General features: G+C 38.5%; 1 protein-coding gene across 2 annotated transcripts in view; it reads right to left on the bottom strand.

Annotated features, from left to right (window-relative positions):
* Positions 1-720: 720 nt before the first annotated feature.
* TNPO3 (transportin 3) overlaps positions 721-20,782 on the bottom strand; it is a 73,486-nt gene continuing 53,424 nt past the window's right edge. For both annotated transcript variants that reach the window (XM_019751530.2, XM_019751540.2), the window contains exons 16-23: positions 20,275-20,415; positions 17,962-18,078; positions 16,969-17,063; positions 15,478-15,634; positions 12,476-12,643; positions 9,201-9,313; positions 2,539-2,630; positions 721-1,027 (exon numbers count right to left, since the gene is read on the bottom strand). In XM_019751530.2, the coding sequence (XP_019607089.1) occupies positions 2,570-2,630; positions 9,201-9,313; positions 12,476-12,643; positions 15,478-15,634; positions 16,969-17,063; positions 17,962-18,078; positions 20,275-20,415 (852 nt within the window). In that variant the 3' untranslated portion in view covers positions 721-1,027; positions 2,539-2,569. The remainder of the gene's footprint in view (positions 1,028-2,538; positions 2,631-9,200; positions 9,314-12,475; positions 12,644-15,477; positions 15,635-16,968; positions 17,064-17,961; positions 18,079-20,274; positions 20,416-20,782) is intronic.

The following is a 20,782-nucleotide window of genomic DNA, read 5'->3' as shown; positions in this document are numbered from 1 at the left end:
TAAGATCTGCTTTGGGCTTCCCTCTCCCGCCTCATACCCATGGAGTCAAATAATTTCCACATTTTTTAACTAAAAAACAGTTAGCCCTGTAAACACTTTTTTCCATATTCCCACCCTCTTTTTTTTCTCTTTCATGTCTGTGGGTGAAACATTAACAACAACAAAAAATCTTAAAAAAAACTAAAACTTAGAATGTACATTTATATCAAACTCACCCCAATTTTGGCTCATCTCCAAGGCTGACAACAACCCAATGTGGATTGGAAGTGGATTTAGAGACTGAATGGGGTGGTCCAAGTTGGGATACACACAAATTTTGGCCCTTGCAGGTCCTAGTATCACTGATGTGACCACGATATAAAAACAGAAAAAGCTCCTTGCTTCCTCCTCTGTCCAAACAACTCTAAAGGTTGTATGAAATGGTTGGGGAGGATGGGAGAAATTTCTACTCACTTTGTTAAAAGAGAAGGGGAAATGGGACAAAGGGGACTATGGGAGAGAAAAGAGGACAAAACAATACAAAACCTTAGATGATCCTGACCGTTATCTTCCAATTACAGCTGTTTAATTCATTTGAATTCATGTTTTCCGTTTCGTGTTTCACAGAAAGTCTGTACTTTTATTTTTTCTGTGTATGCACACATGTGTTAGCATGTGTGTAAGTGTATGTATGTGTGTGTTTCATTTGCTACCAGGCGAATGTTTCAGTTCTGGTTTTAGTTTTTCTTTTTTTCCTTTTTTATTTCCTTAAAATTAATTTTCCTTTGAGAAACAAGTTCACCAGGAAACCAGCTCCCCACCCACCACGCCGGACAGGCTGCAGCCATCTTTTTTAAAACCGCGCTGATTTTCCCTCACACCCCCAAACAGGAACTCCTTAGGATCGCCTCAGAAGGCTGGAGTCTCTCCCCGTCTGGTGGGACGCCCTGGTGGCGGTGAAGGCCCCTCTGCCACAATGGAGATTTCTGATTGTGGGACACAGTCTGGTTTTTGTTTTCTTCCTGTCTTCTAATTAAAAAAGACATTCCTGACAAAAGAGAGAAGAAGGTCAATACTTGTGGTCCAGGAGACAGAGAGCATTTTATACAGTCAAGGCAGAAGTTTATATACTTGTTCAGGTACCTCACTCGGGCCTCTACCATAAGAACTCAGTAAAAAAAGAAGTTGGACTTTTTACTTGTGACCTGAAGGAGCTATTGCTTTGAAATACTGTCTGCAGCGCCTTTCCAATCCTGAATTTGCTGTGGAAACCAGGGACAACATGTGGGGGTAAAGAGTGAGCCAGGAGGTCCAGGATGCCCACTCCAAACCAACCAGAAAATCTCCACTTCAGTCGACTTAAACATTGGCGTTTCACGTAAGGTTTTGTTTTGAAAGAAGGCTTTGCCTACTAACAAAAGTGTAAAACCCAATGATTTAGATTCTCTGGAAAGGCCACTAATGCAGTTGTGTAAAGCAGAGTCGTTAAAAGAGGACTGTGGCACCAGAATGTCTGTATTTCAATCGTGGCTCTGTCAATTACTGACTGTGACCATAAGGAAATGGCTTAACATCTTGGAGCCTCAGTTTCCTCATTTGCAAAATGGGAACAATAATAGTAACTGAGCCAGGAAACTGTATGAGGCTGTATGAGGCTTATCTTAGTTAATACATATAAAGCTCTTGGACAGTACCTGACACACAGGAAGGGCTCCGTGAATGTTAGCTATGAACTCTCACAGCTGCCCACCCGATGTGTAGCAACATTCGCTTTTACAGACATTGCAAAACCTGAGGATCCCAAATGATATCACTACTCATTAAAGAACCAAACGTAGAATTTCTGGCGTGGTAAGGCCTGCTGAATAGCACATCACCTACTAATGCATTCAATCCCAGAAACCACCAGTGAGTGCTGTACATGCATCGAGAATTGTCTCCTGACACAATACATTCTGCTTAAGATGTCAAAGGGTAGGTTTAGAGGAGACCTAGTTTTCTTCTCTCAGCCAGGAAACTGGTACCCGAACGCCAATACCCAGTCCTTTCTTTCCTCAGCTCAGCTTCCTGCTGTGCTTCAGAATCAGGAGACAGGACGCACACGGAGAAAACTGATGACCAGGAGCCAGACAGATATGGCAGCTCCTTTCCTATACGTCTCGCCTCCGTCAAAACTTTGCATTTCAGTGTTCAAATTGTAAAAGTGATAAGAATAAGCATCTTTGCTCATAAATCTGAAAGGTCAGTTTTAGGAAAGTGACGCCATGTACCACAGTCAACTTTAGGTCAGCACCATTTTCACCAAAGTCGCCAGGTTAAAAAATACTTCTGCAACACTAACTTTCTTAAGGGGGTGAAAATGGCATCCAAAAGAAGCTGACAATTATCTGGCTGTCTTGGCCCAAGAAAATTGGGACTCTGCATTTCCCAGCCGCACAGCAGTGCTGAATTGTTAGGTCCCTCCCTGACTCCAGTTAGAGTCCTAGTCCCCCGATGGGAATTCAAAGACACACGCACCCCCCCACCCCCACACCAAGCTGGGAACCACAGACCACTCACCTGGGTGACAGGCACAGTGCAGGAGTGTGAGCTATCGAAACAACCTGGTGAAGTCTCGCAAGGCCCAGCAAACTTGTTTACATTCCTCAGCACTAGAAAAGAAAAGGTAGGTTGGTCCCTCACTGACGAAAAAGATACAATATGCTGAAAAACCACTGCAACGTTGCCTCTGCTTTCGATCTTTCTGCAACTCAAGGGTAAATATTAACTACTGAACCTGAGAATAAGTATAAGCTGTGCGGTACTCAAAGAATGGGCTCTGGAGAAAAATTGCCTAGTTTTGATCTTGGTTCCACTGTGTCCTTGGGTAAGTTACCAATTTACCTCAGTTTCCTCATCTATTATCTCCCTCATAATGTTCTGAGAATTAAATCAGTTCTTACATGCAAAATGCTTAGACTAATAGAGCAGTGAACAAAATAGTATTCAACAAATGTAGGCTGCAGCAGCAACAACAACAACACTTGGTGAAAATCTTTGACGTAAATACAATAAGCCAGAACCCCCCAAGTAAAAGCATATTCACCTAAGGCAGATTATTTAATACTACGAGCTGAGCTAACTTAGGCTCCCTGACTTCCTCATTCTCTTCCAAAGGCAAATTTTGTTTACAAAGCCCAGTCCAGCTACTAAGTCTCTATCAGTCATCGGTTTTCTAGTTGAACAGGCTGCTCAGGGCTTCCTCCTGTGGGAGGATGAGGGAGAGGAGAGAGGAAAGGGTTAAGGCGTGTAGAAAGGGAGGAGGAGGAAGCAGAACATGGTCCTCAGACAAGCATGGAGAATCCTTGGTGGTACTGAATAGCCCAACATTCATCTGACTGTGTTTCTTCAAAAGGCCTCCTTTGTCCAAGCACTTACAAAGGAAGCACTTCCTAATATGCTCACCCTTCTGTGGCCCTCTCTGGTTCGGAAAAACTCAGGGACCACAGCCTACAGCCTAGGATTCAATATGAAAAGAAAGCTCTTTCTCCTTCTCATAATGGCTAAACACCAGCGGAGGGAACTGCTAACAGTGATCCAACAGAAAAGAAGGAAAAATGAGAACTACTGCCATAAGTGCCCACATCTGGATTTGCCCACCTATTATAAGGTCTAAAACATCATTAAGAACCTTGATTTAGACTGCAGGACTTGGCTCAACAGAATATCCTAGACACTTTTTTTCAGTCTGTCTCCATCCTAAAAACGTAGTGAAAATGAGGAAGGTCTTCTTGTTTATTGGAATCCTGCCATTAGCTCTTTGTGAATTTAACATGCTTCAATGAAGGTATTATTACATTTCTCAGTCTATTCCCAGATCAATACTGACTGTTAAGGAGGCGGCCAGGGTCAGAGTGAGCCCGTATCACTCATGAAGGAAGATACAAGGTCTGACAATTAAGTTCACAAACTTGTTACAGCGACGCTGCTAACCTTTTTTATCAGTAGGATTCTTCATTATGAATTTGTACCAACTGGACAGTTAACCAAGTTTACTCTTTGGAAGTGCTGAAAAGGCTGCGTGAAAGTCAGACGACCTGAACTGTTGGTCAACAATTCGTGGCTCTCGCATCACGACAATGCACCAGCTCACAGGGCACTGTCTGTGAGGGTTTTTAGCCAGTAAACAAATAACTGTATTGGAACACCCTCCCTACTCACTTCATCTGGTTCCCAGTGACTTCTTTCTTTACCCAAAGATAAAGGAAATACTGAAAGGAAGACATTTTGATGACATTCAGGACATCAAGGTAATACGAGGACAGCTCTGATGGCCATTCCAGAAAGAGTTCCAAAATTGCTTTGAAGCGTGGACTAGGCACTGGCATTGGTGCATAGCTTCCCAAGGGGAGTACTTCTAAGGTGACCGTAGTGATATTCAGCAATGAGGTATGTAGCACTTTTTCTAAGACAAGTTCATGAACTGAATTGTCGGACCTCGTATGTAACCCAAGAGAAGCCGCTATGTGGTGTGGTATTAAGGGACTAAGACAATAGGAAACAGTTAAACTTAGGAGAGTGCTAGAGACTCTTCTGCTATTGTAATACTTTATATATTTTAAATTCTACTCTTCAACCAGAGATCATGATTTAATCTGGTAGAGAAATGATAACTCCATCCTTAGCCTCTTTTGTGACACACCAGAAAAAGTATTGAAACCAAAATGCAAGTACAGGAGCACTGGGTGAAATGAGGGATGGGCCACAAAATCAGCTCAGCTTCTGCTCCCAATCCTGTCAGCAACTGCTTTAGTGTCAAGAGCTTCAGCCAAATGTTTAAGTGTCTGCGGTGATTAAGCCCAAAGAAGTGTATTTTTTAAAAACTCCTAAGAGCTATAACTATTTTTCGCTTCCTGCCTTAATTCTATCTGTCTGCCTGCCTGCCTGCCTGTCTGTCTGTCTATCTATCTGTCTATCAAAAGCTGCCACTATTTTTCTAGGTTCTATTTTTGGGCTTCTAGTCCCACAATCCCAATCCGTTCATCATACTCTGATAAGAGTCAGAATAAACACCAAAATGGAGAGATGGGAAATGATGGCAGAATTTCTTTTAGTCATAATTAGTGGTGTTTGGAAAGCAAAAATGATATTTTAGAATGAAAAATCCCAGCTTTCTTCAAGTTAACTAAAAATGCTAAGGAATTAATTAATTACCAGTACCATTTGAAAAACAGGCTTGGACTTGCTGAAATGAAACTGAACCAGTTCACCCTCCCTGCTAGGATGGCAAACAAAGCAGCATGTTGAGGCAGGAGTTGCAGGACCTTAAAACCAAAAGGGAGACTGAGTCATGCAGAGAACAGAAGGTTTAAGGGCAACACGTATACTAAAGAAAGACTTATTTAGAAGAGGTGAGCTATCTCAAACCCTTTCTCTAGCACCTCAACATTACCTCTTACTTCTGTTCATTTCCCACCATACGGCACAGCTACCACAGGAGGAGCGGCCGGACTTGTTTAGCAATGAGAGATCAAGTAGGCCAGGCTGGTAGTGCTCCTTATTTTCTCATATCACAGGGCAAAGATCGCTGATAATTTTTGTTCACAGCACTGCATTATTTGGGTTCCTCTACCTTGCCCCAAGATTTTACTTAAATTTGGGAATGTCCATAACTTTTATTTCAGACTTACTCTACTGTTTTTTACTGTCATATACTAGCTCAGATGAGGGAATATGGGCTTGGTAAAGACTTATTCCAGAATGTGTGGGTGGTTGCCTTAGAGCTGGCAGGAGACATGCTCCAGCTAGTTTTGCAAGTATACGGTGACATTCTGGCAGGTTCTTTCCAAGGAGAAAGTTAACATTCACTGATTACCTACTATGTGCCAGATCTTTAGATTTCTAATTGGTATCTTGTAATAATTCTATGAGATTTATTACTAACTTTATTTTACAGATGAATAATCTGAAGTTCAAAGTGACAGCAAGTGGCAAGACTCAAACCAACATCCCTAACTCTAATCTGTTCTTTGAGGTTCTTCTCAGGCTCCGATTTGTTCTAAGGAAATCAGAGCCAAAATGATCTTGCCCTTCTACTGACCAACACTAGATGCAACAGGGCAAAACAAAAGCAGAGAGAAGCAACTGTTACACCTCTTTCCCCTGAGACAGCTTTAGGTGGAATACTAATTATACTAGAAGATTCATCATAAAAAGAAAGAAAATAATTTTGTGAGGTCATCCCAGTCAATATACGCCTACCTAGTAGAAGAGAAATCCCCTCTTCTGGCAAAATGTGTCACGAAGGCAGGCAGTCACATGCTATTTTCCAGTCATGCATGTCACTTGATCTATGGCCAAAAGTCAGTTACTTCTGGGGCATGAAGTTAAGCCACTTAGTAAGCTACAAAATAGCACTCAAAGGTTTTGGCTTTTAACATTAACAAAATTATTGGAAATATCCTGGGAGATGAAAAAGTAAACCATTTTGAAAAGTGACATTAAGAAATCAATCCTCAGAAAAGATTAGCTCTTGTACCACTGCCTAAAATTTATTTCATTTTTCTCTCCCTTTTAAAAACTGGATCTGGTTTTAATTATAAAAGTATACCACATTCTCATGAAGAAATGTAAATAGTACAGAGATTATGAAAAAGGGAAAGTCTCCCTTATCTGCCATCTTAGTCCTAGTTGTGTATCTTTCCAGACATTTACTACGCACAAAGTAGCCTGCATATGTATCTCTCTCACATATGCATATATATAACATATATAATAAAACAGTTGGTTCATTTGTAATAGCATCAAAAATAATATTTAAATTACGAAATGTTGCTGCAATAAATTGAAGACACCAGTAAATGGAAAGACAGTTTGTGTTCATGAACTTAATATTGTTAAGATGTCAATACAATACAAAGTGATCTACAGATTCAATGCAATCCCTATCAAAAATCCCAACTGAAATTTTTTTTTGTGTGTGTGTAAATAGAAAAATCTATCTAAAATTCATATGGAATCTCAAAAGACCCCGAACAGCCAAAATAATCCTGAAAAAGAACAACGCTGGAGGTCTCATACTGCCCAATTTCAAAACTTATTACAAAGCCATAGTAGTCAAAACGGTATGGTACTGACATAAAGACACACACACAGACCAGTGGACTAGAATAAAGAGCCCAAAAATAAATCCCTCGCATATATGGTCAAGTGATTTTCAATAAGATGCCATTCAATGTGCAAAAGGGCAATGCTGGGAAAACTGGATAGCCACATACAAAAGAATGAAGTTGGACCCTTAACATACATCATACAAAAAAACTAACTCAAAATGGATCAAAGACCTAAATGAAAGACCTAAAACTGTAAAACTCTTAGAAGAAAACATAGGGGAAAAGCTTCGTGACATTAGATTTGGTAATGATCTCTTGCAATATGACATCAACAGCACAGACAACAAAAAGTAAAAACAGATATGGAGAAATTAGAACCTTGTGCACTGTTGGTGGAAACGTAAAATGGTGCAGCCACTATGGAAAACAGTATGGAGGTTCCTCAAAAGCTTAAACATAGAATTGCCACATAATCCAGCAATTCCACTTCCAGGTATAGAATCTATAAACCTTTCAAAAGAATTGAAAGCAGAGTCTTAAAGAGATATGTGTACACTCATGTTCACTGCAGCATTACCCACAATAGCCAAGTCAAGGAAGCAACCCAAATGTCCACCAGCTCACGACTGGATAAACAAAATGTGGTCTACGCATAAAATGCAATGTTACTCAGCCTTAGAAAGGAAGGAAATTCTGACATATACTACAACATAGATAAACCTTAAGGACATGATGCTAAGCAAGCCACAAAAGAACAAATAAATACTATATGATTTCACTTACATGTGGTATCTAGAGTAGTCAAATTCATAAAAACAGAAAATGGAATGATGGTTGCCAGGGGCAGGGAGAAGTGGGTAATGGGAAGTTGTTGTTTAATGGGTATGGTTTCAGTTTTGCAAAATGAAAAATACTGGACATTCACCACTGAACAGTACATTTAAAAACGGTTAAGATAATAAATTTTTTGTGTATTTTACCACCATTAAAAATAAAAAAAAATTTTAAGTGCCTGTTGGGTTACATGATACTTTACTGTTATGTTTTCCCTTTATACTATATCTTATATATTTTTCTGTATCATGCATTTTTTACTTCTTTTTAGTGCCTACTTACTAGTATATGTACTGTTAATTATTCTCTATTGATTGGCAATTAGAATATTTCCAGTTTTTTCACTATAACCAACCTCGTTTGCAACACTCATTCTTAGATCTACAAATTGTTTTACAACTGTATGAATATAAGCCATTGCCTAAAATTTAGTCAAAATTCTCAAGGCTCTAGATAGAAAAAGGAATATCAGGGCAAGGTAACACAGTTAAATCCAATTTAAGTTGCTGTTGTTAAAAATGAAAAAACCAAAACCAAAACCAAATGTCTAGTAATAGAGGCACTGTAAGGAAATCAAGCAACACCTGTAATAAAATAGTAATTAGGAACACTGTGTAGCTATATTTAAAATGTTTATTATGTTCACAGTAAAAAAAAACCCACTTATGTACACTTAACATTTTAACTGAGCTGTAAGCAAGGGGCTCAGGGGACTAATGCATCCCAGGAGATGTTTTATTTACTCTGCATGAAATGAGAATTTGGGTATCTTTAGGCATAGCGAAAATTTTCCAATTTACTGCAGTCTATATCACTGTATGTTTTACTACCAATGCTTCAACTATTCAGGGACCTGTATTCTTGACCCCTGAATATGGATGAGAACTCAGGACTTCAAAACAAAAACAAATAATCAAAAAAGAACAGATCTCCTGCAGTGTTGTGGGCTGCTCAGTGCATTTTTCTTTTGGAAGAAATAATGCTTCCACTTACCCCTTAAGATCTTATACCAATTAATACACATGCACAATAAAACTGACACAAATATATACTGCATGGTGATATTTTCCTCAAGGTTGGTTTCCAATGCTAGTTTGTGCAATTTAAGACTACATGGACACTAAATTGTGAATATACAAAGGCACACATGAAACATACTCCTGGGCAGATCTGTAACTAAAATGGTATAAGAAACAAAGATATATTTTTTTCTATACACCCCAGCTATTGTTCATATTCATTAAAAAAAAAAAAAAAAGAAAGAAAAAGAAAAGAAAAATATCCAGTATCACTCACCTAGTGACTTGTTTGTGGAAATCTGTTAATTGTTTGTGTGTCACTGTGACAGCTCCTACAGTTGTCTCCTTTGGCAAACCTTTCAAGGAATTCTCTAACCATCGACAGAAAGTCTGAAGAAGAGGGATAAGAGTTTTAAAAGGAGGCAGGGCTTACTCAACTGGGACTCTATAGGTAATAACAAAAACCCACAGGTTTTACTTAGTGGCATTAGTTCCCCCAAATTGGAACCAAGTAAAGCAATGAACAAAAGTACTATCTTTAGGCCTTCCAATCCTCTGGGGGTTGGAATAGTTTACAAAGGCATGCCTGGACTTCCCTTCAAAGGGGAAGGGTAGGTGGCAGGCATCATTTCAGACAGCGCCCTTCTACCTTGGAAAGGAAGTCTCTTCTGGATGAGGCTATTGTTCTGTTCCTGTCATTAAGCTTATGTAATATTTTAAAAATTGAATAGCTGCCAGGAAACTCTTGAGCGTAAAGATTAAAGGCAATCCAAAGCAAAGGTGCAGTTACCAGAAACAGCAGGACAAAAAGTGTAAGTAAACATGTCAAAAAATATATACATAATATGAATCCAGAATCTTAAGGATTCTAAGATCATCTCTTTCAGTAGAAGTTGTATCCATAAGTTCTTTTGTGATACCTGCCTGTTCTCTGGGTTAGAAAAGTTTTTTGTTACTCATAGTTATTGATTGCTATTTAAAATAATTTATTTATATCGCAGCATAGTCTCTTTATACCTTTTATAAGCACAAAACCAGCTTGTCCTCACCCCCTGACTTCCTTCCTCTTCAAACTAAAATTCAAAATTCTGAAGACTTCCTTTCGGTTCTTATTTTCAGCTAAGTTGTTCTTTGAGTCAGCTCTAATTTTTCTTCATTCGTTTCTTAAGGAGGATGTATACTTTCGTCTTAGTTTTAAGCTAAATTTTTACATTATATATTTTCTCATTATGTTAATTTATGATCATAATAGACCAGAGCAAAAGTATATATTCCACTATAAATGCTAAAAAGTACTGTGTAATTCTCCAAAGGTTGCCCCGAAGGAAGATAACACTTTACTCAGACAAAAACAAGCTGAGACAAAAGATTCAGGAAGAACCCTTAATTGACAAAGTTTTGGCATCCAAAAGTCACCGATGGGTTAACTATAGTATCCCCCAAAACAAGAACAGTAAGAAACTAAACTAGAAAGCAAAAAATAATTAGCTAGCATATAATGGGCCATATCATCTTCCAGTAAAGGAATCTGAGAAATCTGGTTGAAAATACTGAATAAATTTGTCAGAAAGGTATCCAACAAAGAAAGGGGGAAACAGAATAAAAGGCTTTTTTTTTTTTTTTTTTAAAGGAGGGCGCAGCTCAGAGTGGCCCATGCAGGGATCGAACTGGCAACCTTGGTGTTATGAGCACCGCCTTGGTGTTATTACAACCTTGGTGTTATTAGCTCTTAACCAACTGAGCCAACCGGCCACCCCACCTAAAGGGCTTTAATAGTTCATTCAAGTCAAGAGATGAAGCTGGTATGTCATCTTCTATTGAAAATTTGGATGTTGAACTTTGAAACTGGTATGATTAAGTGCACAAGAATGTAAATTTTCTTTGGACTTAAATCCTTAATTAAAATTTCAATCAGTTTATAGGGTATAAACAACCCAAATTTATCTAAGAGTGCCTTTACAAAAACTTTTCTATAAATATCAGCTATACCTATCACTTTAAATTACTCGACAATTCGTGGGTATATACACTAGTAAACTCTTAAGAACACATGGCTACCTGGTTTCTATTCCTGCCCAAACTTGCTGTTCTCATTTTCTTCTTCTGTTAACATTTTACTAATATGTTTACAAATCAAGAATGTTTTTGTAAAACTAAATTTATGTAATAAGGTTTTGTATATTTGGGAACCAAATATATTTCTTAAAAGGTATGGTAATTTTATTTCTCATGTCAAATGCTTTTGGGATTAAAGTTGTTGGTCCCCAAAGGCTCACATAGTATTTTCTTTAGGAAAACACAAAAATATTACTGTATTAGATTGAAACAGAACATGTGTACTGAACAACCAGCAATGGGAACTATTGGTACTACTCATTCCTGAAGCACTTAAACTTACACGGAAAATCTACGGAGCTATTTGAAGAAACCCAAGTCACACAGGAGCCTCACAGAGTTTGATGTGTAAGAATTAAAGTTCATGTGGCTGCTCTGAAGTATAAACCTAAAGACAATGTTAGAAATCTACTTAAGCATCTGACCTACACGTAGCTGTTTTCTGTTTGATGAGCCAAGGGTCAAGTAAAGCATATGCCCACTAAGACTATACAACTCATCACTGAGTTTTGGAGGTGAACACACAAATCCAAGACTAGGCCGCACTCCTGGCCCAGTTCTATTAGAGTCTAGCAGTGAAAGTGCACTCCCTTTTGTGAAACTGCTGAAATTGAGGCTAAGAACTGCCAGAAAGGATATAAAGCAGGAGACACCGCCAAGATATATACTGATACTTATGTATCCACACTTTTCTGTTCTGGAAGACAGCTCACTTTAACTAGGTCCAACTGTGTATTTTTCTGAACTGCTTTTACATTAGTACTAAAAATTATAAATCCCACCAAAAAAATAATTTATAGACCATGTTACACTTTACCACTATGCTCAAAACTTCCATGCAGTACACATAACCTGATTTGTGATCATGTGCCCAGGAATGACATTACTTGGATATCGCTGGAGAGCCTAAAAACATTTCCATGCTCAGGTGATAAAGAACCAGAAGAACTTGGTTCAAGAACTGAAGCAGGAAGCAAATAAACCCAAAGGGGAAACAAATCCAACTATATACTGTGGGTTAGTTTTATACCTACGTGCCTCCAAACGCTCTGGCTAGACTTATTACCAGGGAACCATACAGTACTATCTAAGGAGATTAAAGTGTATTCATATTTCCTGAATAACCTGTAACACTATATAACTGATATATGGGCATCTCCGCAAGTGAACAACTTTCTCAATGGCCAGCCACACAGCTGAATTCAATGCTTAGTATTCACTTCTGGTAATATACGACAGTGACACAAACACATTTTTGAGAACCCAGTGATGAATTACTGGCCTCCTATAGGCCCCTTTCATTTAATAATTAAACTCACCAATATGCCTAAATTAAGTTCCACAAATGTATGACAGGGCTGGTTTCAAAGTAATAGTCGGCCTCAAGGAACCCAAGTGTAGGACTGGGAGAATGGGTGCTTATGAAAATAATCTTACCGGTCTGTCAACCTGCATGATCTCCCAGAGTACTTCGGCGACATCTGGTAGAGTATAGGGAGGGAGACAAAAGCAGCATGTGTGGAGCAGCTGGCTTACAAGTTGCTGTCCAAGCTGGTTCATCACCTGTCCAATCAGTTCTTTCCGTAATTCAAAGTCCTCTTCATGCTGCAGGAAACAGGAACAATGGATAAGTTCTAATTCCAAATTTCCAAAGACCACGTACTATTTTCCTTTTAGTCTAGCAATTTCTCTTTAAAAAGTACATATATTACATGTACATACATTATACATGGGTGCCAAAGAGGGTGCCAAAAAAATGTACACACGTTTTAAGAAAGACTGTATTAAAATTGTAATACTCAATATGTACCGATAACAAACGATGAATACAAGTCACATTTGACTTCTGCAATTACAAGAGGTGCTCAAAGTGGTTACCATCAGCGTTCAGACACTTCTGATTACAGCGAACTACTGCTTGAACAACGTTGACCCAAGTGTCCACTTGTATACATTTTTTTGGCAACCCCAGTATAACAGATCAATGGAACAGAACAGAGTCCAGAAATAAACCTATGCCTATGTGGTCATTTAATCTATGACAAAGGAGGCAAGAACATACAATGGGATAAAGACAGTCTATTCAATAAATGGTGTTGGGAAAACTGGACAGATACATGCAAAAAAATCAAATTATACTATCTTCTTACACCATATACAAGAATAAACTCAAAATGGATTCAAGTCTTAAATGTAAGACCTGACATATGAAACTCATAGATAGAAGAAAACATAAGCAGTAAACTCTGACATTGCTCTTAGTAACTCTTTTTCTGATATAGCTCCTCAGGCAAGAGAAACCAAAGAAAAAAAAAACAAATGGGACTACATGAAACTAAAAAGTTTTTGCACAGCAAAGGAAACCACTGACAAAATGAAATGACAGCCTACTGAATGGAGAAGACATTTGTCAATGATATATCTGATAAGGGGTCAATATCCAAATTTTAAAAAGAACTAATACAACTCAACACCAAAAAAACCCAAACAATCCAATTAAATGGGCAGAGGACCCGAATAGGCATTCCTCCAAAGAGGGCGTACAGATGGCCAATAGACAAAGAAAGATGCTCAGTGTCACTAACCATCAGAGAAATGCAAATAGAAACCACAGTGAGATATCACCTCACTCCAGTCAGAATGGCTATCATTAAAAATCAACAAACAATATGTGTTGGCGAGGATGTGGAGAAAAAGGACCCTTGTGCAGGGCTGGATGGCTTGCAAATTGGTACAGCCGCTATGGAAAACAGTATGGAGGTTCCTCAAAAAATTAAAAATAAAACTACCTTATGACCCAGTTATCCCACTTTTAGGTATTTATCCGAAGAAACCAAAACACTAATTTTAAAAGATATATGCACCCCTATGTTCATTGCAGCGCTATTACAATAGCCCAGATACGGAAGCAACCTAAGTACCCATCAATAGATGACTGGATAAAGACGTGGTAGGCACATATACACAATAGTCTATTGCTTGGTCATTAAAAAACCCGAAATCTTACCATTTGTGACAACATGGATGGACTTAGAGAGTAGTATGCTAAATGAAATTAGTCAGAGAAAGACAGATACGATATGATTTCACTTATATGTAGAATCTAAAGAACAAAATAAATGAACGAACAGAACCAGACTCATAGATACAGAGAACAAACTGATGGTTGTCAAATGGGAGAGGGCTTGTAAGGTTGGGTAAAAAAGGTGAAGGAATTAAGAAGTACAAATTGGTATTATACAACAGTCAGGGGGCTGTAAAGTACAGCATAGGAAATATAGCCAGTAATATAATAATAATTAGGTATAGTGCCAGGGGGTACTAGATTAATTGGGGGGATCATTTCATAAATTATATAAATGTCTAACCACTAAGCTGCACACCTGAAATTAATATAAAATAATACTGAATGTCAACTCTAATTGAAAAATAAAATTAAAAAGTTTAGTATCAAGGAAATGGACATGGGTTTCAGCCAAAATTAACCTTAACCCCAAGATTTTTCATGAATAGAAGGCAGAAGAGAAATAATGATTAAAGATGAAGAGTAACAATTTTCTTAATCTTTTTTTCTGTGAAAAAACAAATATTCCTATTTCCTTTTTAAAAACCAACTGAAATAAGAATCAAAGACTTCTATCAGGTATCTAATGTTTTCTATCAAAAACATGTATTTTTCTTCCTTCTTCTAGTCTTTGAATACACAAATATGTCTAACATCTTGAAAAAAATAACTTTTAAACTGCCTTTCACTTCTAGTTGTTTTCTTTCTCTCTCCTTTTACTGCCAAACTTCTTAATAATAATAAAGCCTATTCACATACTCGCTTACTTCTTCACTTCCCTTACCTTCAATTCCACTCCACACCTAGTCAAATCTAACTTTGAAAACTCTATGAGCCACTTTACTACTCCAGCCAAACAGGTCTCTTAACTGTCTACTACCACACTTAGTGCTCTCCTAACTTTCTCTGCTCAGGATATATACCTCCGGTTAGACTACCATTCCTGCTCCAATCTATCCCAATTTTACTTATAGCTTATGGCCCTGTTGAAGTCCCTCCTCTTCCAGAAAAGTTGTCCCAATCTACTTCTTTCCAAACAGCTTTCCGTCTTCTGATCTCATAGTAATCATGACTTTTACCACCCACCTGACAATTAAATACTGTCTTCTTGCTGTCTTTATACCTGCTTATCTCTTAACTAGAAAACAAATGGCTTGGAAGCAGAGATAATTTTAGGCTGTTTTATACAGTGTACAGCACTTAGTACAGGTTGTCTTAAATCTAATAGTTGGTATTTTGGTTAGTGAATGATCCACTATGGTATATGCCTACCAATACGGATCAAATAAGGAGATAGATACCATTAAGAAAAAGAGGAAGAAATATGAGAAGATAATGAGCTGCAAAGTAGGAAAGGTACAATGTTTATACTTACATCGTTGGCCACCCCTGTATGGATGAGGTCTCGTAGGAACCTCATGACACTACAATTGGCGTCCCGGTGGTCCAGGGTAGTAGAGGCAATGGCCCACTGTAAGATGGGGATGACCACCTGGCTCCTCAGCAAGGTAACAGGGCTACGCTGAATAAACCTAGTGCAGAAAGACAGGCTAGGTATGAATGACAGGATTAGGCTATAAAAGCAGCCAGGATAAAAAGCAAAACTACGGAAATAGTAAGAAGATCAGAGGTTGCTAGGGATTGAGGTGGGGGACAAAGGGATGAATAGGCAGAGCATAGGAGATTTTAAGGGTAGTGAAACTACTCTGTACGGTACTATAATGGTGGATACATGTCACACATTTGTCTAAACCCATCGAAGGTGCAGCACCAAGACTAAACCCTAATGTAAACCATATACTTTGGGTGATAATGACGTGTCAATGTAGGTTCAGCAATTCTAACAAATAAACCACTCTGATAGGGGATGTTGATAATAAGGGAAGGGGTGAGGAAAGCAGGGTGTTTACAGAAATTCTATACTTCCAATGTTCCACAAGGTCTCTCAGATCCTTTAATGTATATGCAGAATCTCCAAGAAAAAGATACACTATTTTTCCAAATTTATTTCACAAGGTAACTATCTGTACAAAGAATGTCTATAGAAATTAGTTTTTCAAGGAACAGGTCTTGGGAAAAAGAGGTTGACAACCCACCCAACAATTTTCTTATATCAACTTAAAAAAAAAAAGTTTTTCTAACTTGTCCAAAAACTAACCAAAAAAGTGTTCAACCTGAGATGCAAGTGAAGTCAATACTACTTTACAGTTGTAAATGATACTATATATATATATATATATTGCATATATAATTATATATATTTAATAATGGTATTTTTTTAAAAAAAGCTTTTATGTTCAATAATTGGTCTAATTCAAATTCTTTAGCTAGGGACTAAGAAGAATTCAAGGGTTTGGCAATAACACCAGTGTCACTGGCAAAAGGAATTGAAGCATTAAGTGGGGTAGCAGGCTAGGGGTAGGGCTGGGAAGTGTAGTTAGTACCAGATAACTTCTAAGGTACTTTAACATGCTAAGAATTTTTTATTCTGAGATGTAATTATATCTAAAGGATGCCAAGCTCCTCAAGGAAAAAGTTGAGGTGAAGCATGACATCAAAGCAGCATAAAAGGTTAAAACTAAGACTATCTAGTCCAATGTTTTCACCAAGCTCATTTTTACTGTCTTGTGCATGTCCCTCCTTTGTGATGGGAACTCAGCTACTTTCCTCTGTTTCCATCCAACTCCTCGTCCTCACTTACGGGGATATTCTGGTTCAAAATTTAACTTTGGGTTATGAATCAAAAATCAACCTACTCCACTTACCTCATTTCACAGAGGAGGAAACAGTCAAGTGTTAGGTGGAAAGAATAAGTCGTGACGGGGGCGAACAGTAAAGGAAAGGGCTGCTCTGTGGAAAGACTGACCTGGTAGCTAGCCTGAACAGGTCATCCACGGTGTCAGGGTGATTCTGGAGACCATTCTGTTGTTCCAGGAGCTGAAAGGTGGGGATGCACAGTGCCTACAACAGAAGTGATTGTAAAACAAATGCTTGTTTTAAATGCCACAGCATTCAGACTTCCTCAGTATCACAACATAAACAAAGGAAACAGAAGGGAAGCACCGACAGGAAAAGAAAAAGACTACCTGACAAGAATCAGATCAAGAAAAAGACAGAAATCTTTCCCAGTTGATATAAAGAGTTTTCACATATGAAATCCACATTTCAGAAAGGGTTGGGGGTACAGGTATTAGTTGTTATGACGGTGGATAGATGTCATGTCTAAGTTTTAGAAGTTTCTGAGAGTAAAGACTGTGCTCATGTCCTAGATATGGTCAGTCCACTAAGGGAGTAGATGCACAGTTTTAAAAATAATGTATGAAATAATAGATTAAGTTTTAAAGGGAAAGACCTCTTGGGAAAAGGAGCATCCTAATTTAACTCCCTAATATATTTCCCCCCTGCAATTAGGAGGGGGGAAAAAGAAGTATATCAGGAGCCTTTTTCAATGTCTGCTATTTACCCTAAGACCCCCCTGCTAATTAAGTAAACTACTTTACTGGCTCTACTAGGCAAGAAATTAAAAATAGATCATGCTTGAGCTTAGAGGTCCTTTATTTTAAATCCATTTCCCTACCTCCCCACTCCTCCAAAAACCCCCCATCTCTGGAGAGCATAAATGAGGCTGCAATATCTACAGTGAGCATTATTCTCGGCCCATCTATCTCATTCTCCCAAGCAGGCCTGTCTAGAGAACAACTAGCACAATTCTACCTCCTTGTGATTAGGAAATTAACATGCCAGGGGGGCAGGAGGGGACATAAAGAAGCAACAGAATTAAAGACACGGTGAAGCACACACTGCTAGGCCTTTAGACCCTCCAAACCCAACACATCTGTCTCCTGCAAAGAAAACACACCTGGAGCATATCTAGCAGCCCTTGCCGACAGCCCTCTTCCATGCCATACTCGTCCACAAGGATACTGCCGAGGTACAGGAAACAGGAATGCTGATGTACGTGGTACACATTCACCATCTGCCAAGGGCAAAACCAATTAGTTCAATTCTTTACTTCTTGATAAATACCAACTTAGAAAGCTGTCTGGAGGAAGAAATTTAGAAATAGATTGGTCTCTTCAAGAGCTTGTTGGCAACATTTTTTGAAACAGGGCTCAATTCCTCAATAATTTTCAAATTGCAAGAGAGTTGTATAATACTTGAAGCTGGAAGCCATTAAAGAACTATTATCCAAGGCTTGTGTAATATTTAAAAAACCATGGCATAATATACTCAAATTTTCCAACATCTAAAGGCTGCTCTTATTTGCATTAAAAATAACTCTTTAAAAAAAATTAGTATAGCCATAGCAGGGACAAAAATATCAAATGCCCTCATCTTGGAGGAGATTGTGAAAGCATTGTTTAAATTTTGAGTTGCTCCTAAACCCCTCTATTTACTCTTTTAAGTAAAAAATAGTGTTTCCAATGAAATATCTGAATCTCAAAAGAATAGAAATTTTAATACAAAATACATATTGAAATTAAATGATTTCTTTAGGAATTTTACCCTATTATCCTCCAAAAATCAAGAGGTCATTCATCTATTTAAAATGCCATCACAACACACGTATATTGATCTTATTATATAAATTCAACTCTGAACTTGGTGGGGGCTGAAGGATAGAGTGACTCTTATCTGCATCTACCATAGAATGAGCGTGAGATGGGAACTATCAATCTGTTCAGTGTTGTCTACTCCAAAAACTATATGCTCTACTTAATGAATAATAATTTAAGTCAGGGGTTTGCAAACATTTTCTTAAAGGGCCAGATAGTAAAAACTTTAAGCTTTGCTGGCCATACCATCTTCTGACTCCTCAACTTTGCTACTATAGCACAAAAATGGCCAGTAGATAATACTTACTAAGTAAGGCTATCAGTAAAACTTTACTTATAAAAACTTTATCTACAAACTACAGGCTCACTAGCTGTAGTTTTCTGACATCTGATTTATGGAATTTTTAAGAATTTTCATTTTTGTCATAGGTACTGACTTTAGATAGAACAAACTTACTACATAACGTGCTACACTACTCTACTGAATTGGTTACATACTTAATTAGCAGGAATAAAAAAAACACACAACAATACCAAAGTCACAAGGGATACTCTAATAGCAAAAGGGGACCCTTGACCAGAGATGGACACAGCCTGAATGCAAACATATACACAGAATAGAGTAAAAATTAAAATTGTTAAAATATGCACCTATGTAAACTTGAACCAAATCTACAATTTAAGGAGGCAAGGTAGCGCAAGTGTCAAACTGACACTGTACTAGCTTGGCCCTGACTGAGGGTGTCCTGGAGAGTGAGTCGCAAGGGTGCAGAATTGAAGGAGGTGCTCGCTGTCATGGTCAGCTCCTGAGAGTGTTTACCTCCTTAAAATCTGTACTGTCTGTGCCCTGCCCAGATGGAGAAGGGTCACTTCAAGTGGGGAGGGTGTGGTCTAGCCTGCAGCCCTGGAGCAGTTTTCCTCGGAAAGTGAGTGTAAAATTTAAGAAGGCCCTTGCTCAGAGTCCTGCAAATGCAAGATCGGCACTGGGCCTTGCCTCCCTCAATTGTGTCCATGGCACTGCACTCGCCACAGTCTAGTTGTGGCTCTGCTCCAAGGTTAACATCAACACCAACGACTTAGTGAACAGTCACTAGTCATCGGTATCCCATATAGAGTCGGTCTAGAGAGGATCTTAGAGAACCTCATACAGGGAGTCCCACCAACATAATTACACGTCAATCTTGGTGATTAAGAATCAAATTTCTATCTTGATAAATAAGAGCCTTATGTGAACTAAGGAAGGTTAAGATAGAAGAAAATCCCTCAGGGCCAAGAAATTGCAAAGTCTGACTTACCACATTTTAAAAAAGGAAATGAATATAAAAATGCTTAGCCCTGGTATAGAAGAGCCGAGCACTAATGCCGTTCTCTTGTCCTAATTCGACACTGGAATGTACTACTGTTTAGACCATCACTATACAGAACAGATCACAGGTTGTCTTGTCTCCCTCCTAGGACAACACACCTACTACAGGCACTGCTTAACTCTTCTCAACATTTTCTCGTCTGCGTTAAATGAATACGGAAGTGTTTTATTTCATCAGCAGAGTTTTGTTCTGATGGCTCCTACTTCATCCCACGCACCTCACTTCTCCCGTCTCGTGAACAGAACTTACCTGTGTGACCAGTGGCTGCAACAGGGCCGCAGAGCCTTTGCCCACACAGCGAACGGCGAAGCGGAGGCATCTGCAGCAGCGCTCCACGATCCGGTTATCAGCCCGGTGCTTATTTAGCGTCTCGGATAGAACTGGCCATATCTGAGTCACCATGAGAGAGCACACACACACACACAAAAAATGAACAACTAAGAGCTAGAAAACAATGCTCCCAAGTTGGTAACATTTGATTTGGCTTTTAAATAATCTGGAAAAAGTTTTCTTTATAGGAACACACATGGCCCGATTCTGGCTGGTGTGTGTGTGTGTATATGTGCAGAGGTTCAATACCTTATCCATCACCAAAACACAACCACTTCTAAAGAGAAGCATGGAGAATCTTTAGAACAGAAAGAAGAGCATGTCTACCTTTACCAAAAGACAAAGACATTTTCCTAAATTTTTATTAACTTCCTGAGTTACAATGGAAAGAATTAGTATGAGTTATAGAGGAAGATGTTTAAAGACA

This window comes from Rhinolophus sinicus, linkage group LG11, assembly GCF_036562045.2.
Source record: "Rhinolophus sinicus isolate RSC01 linkage group LG11, ASM3656204v1, whole genome shotgun sequence".
NCBI lineage: Eukaryota > Metazoa > Chordata > Mammalia > Chiroptera > Rhinolophidae > Rhinolophus > Rhinolophus sinicus.
The sequence above is the reverse complement of the archived record's forward strand: the minus strand, read 5'-3'. Positions and strand labels throughout refer to the sequence as shown.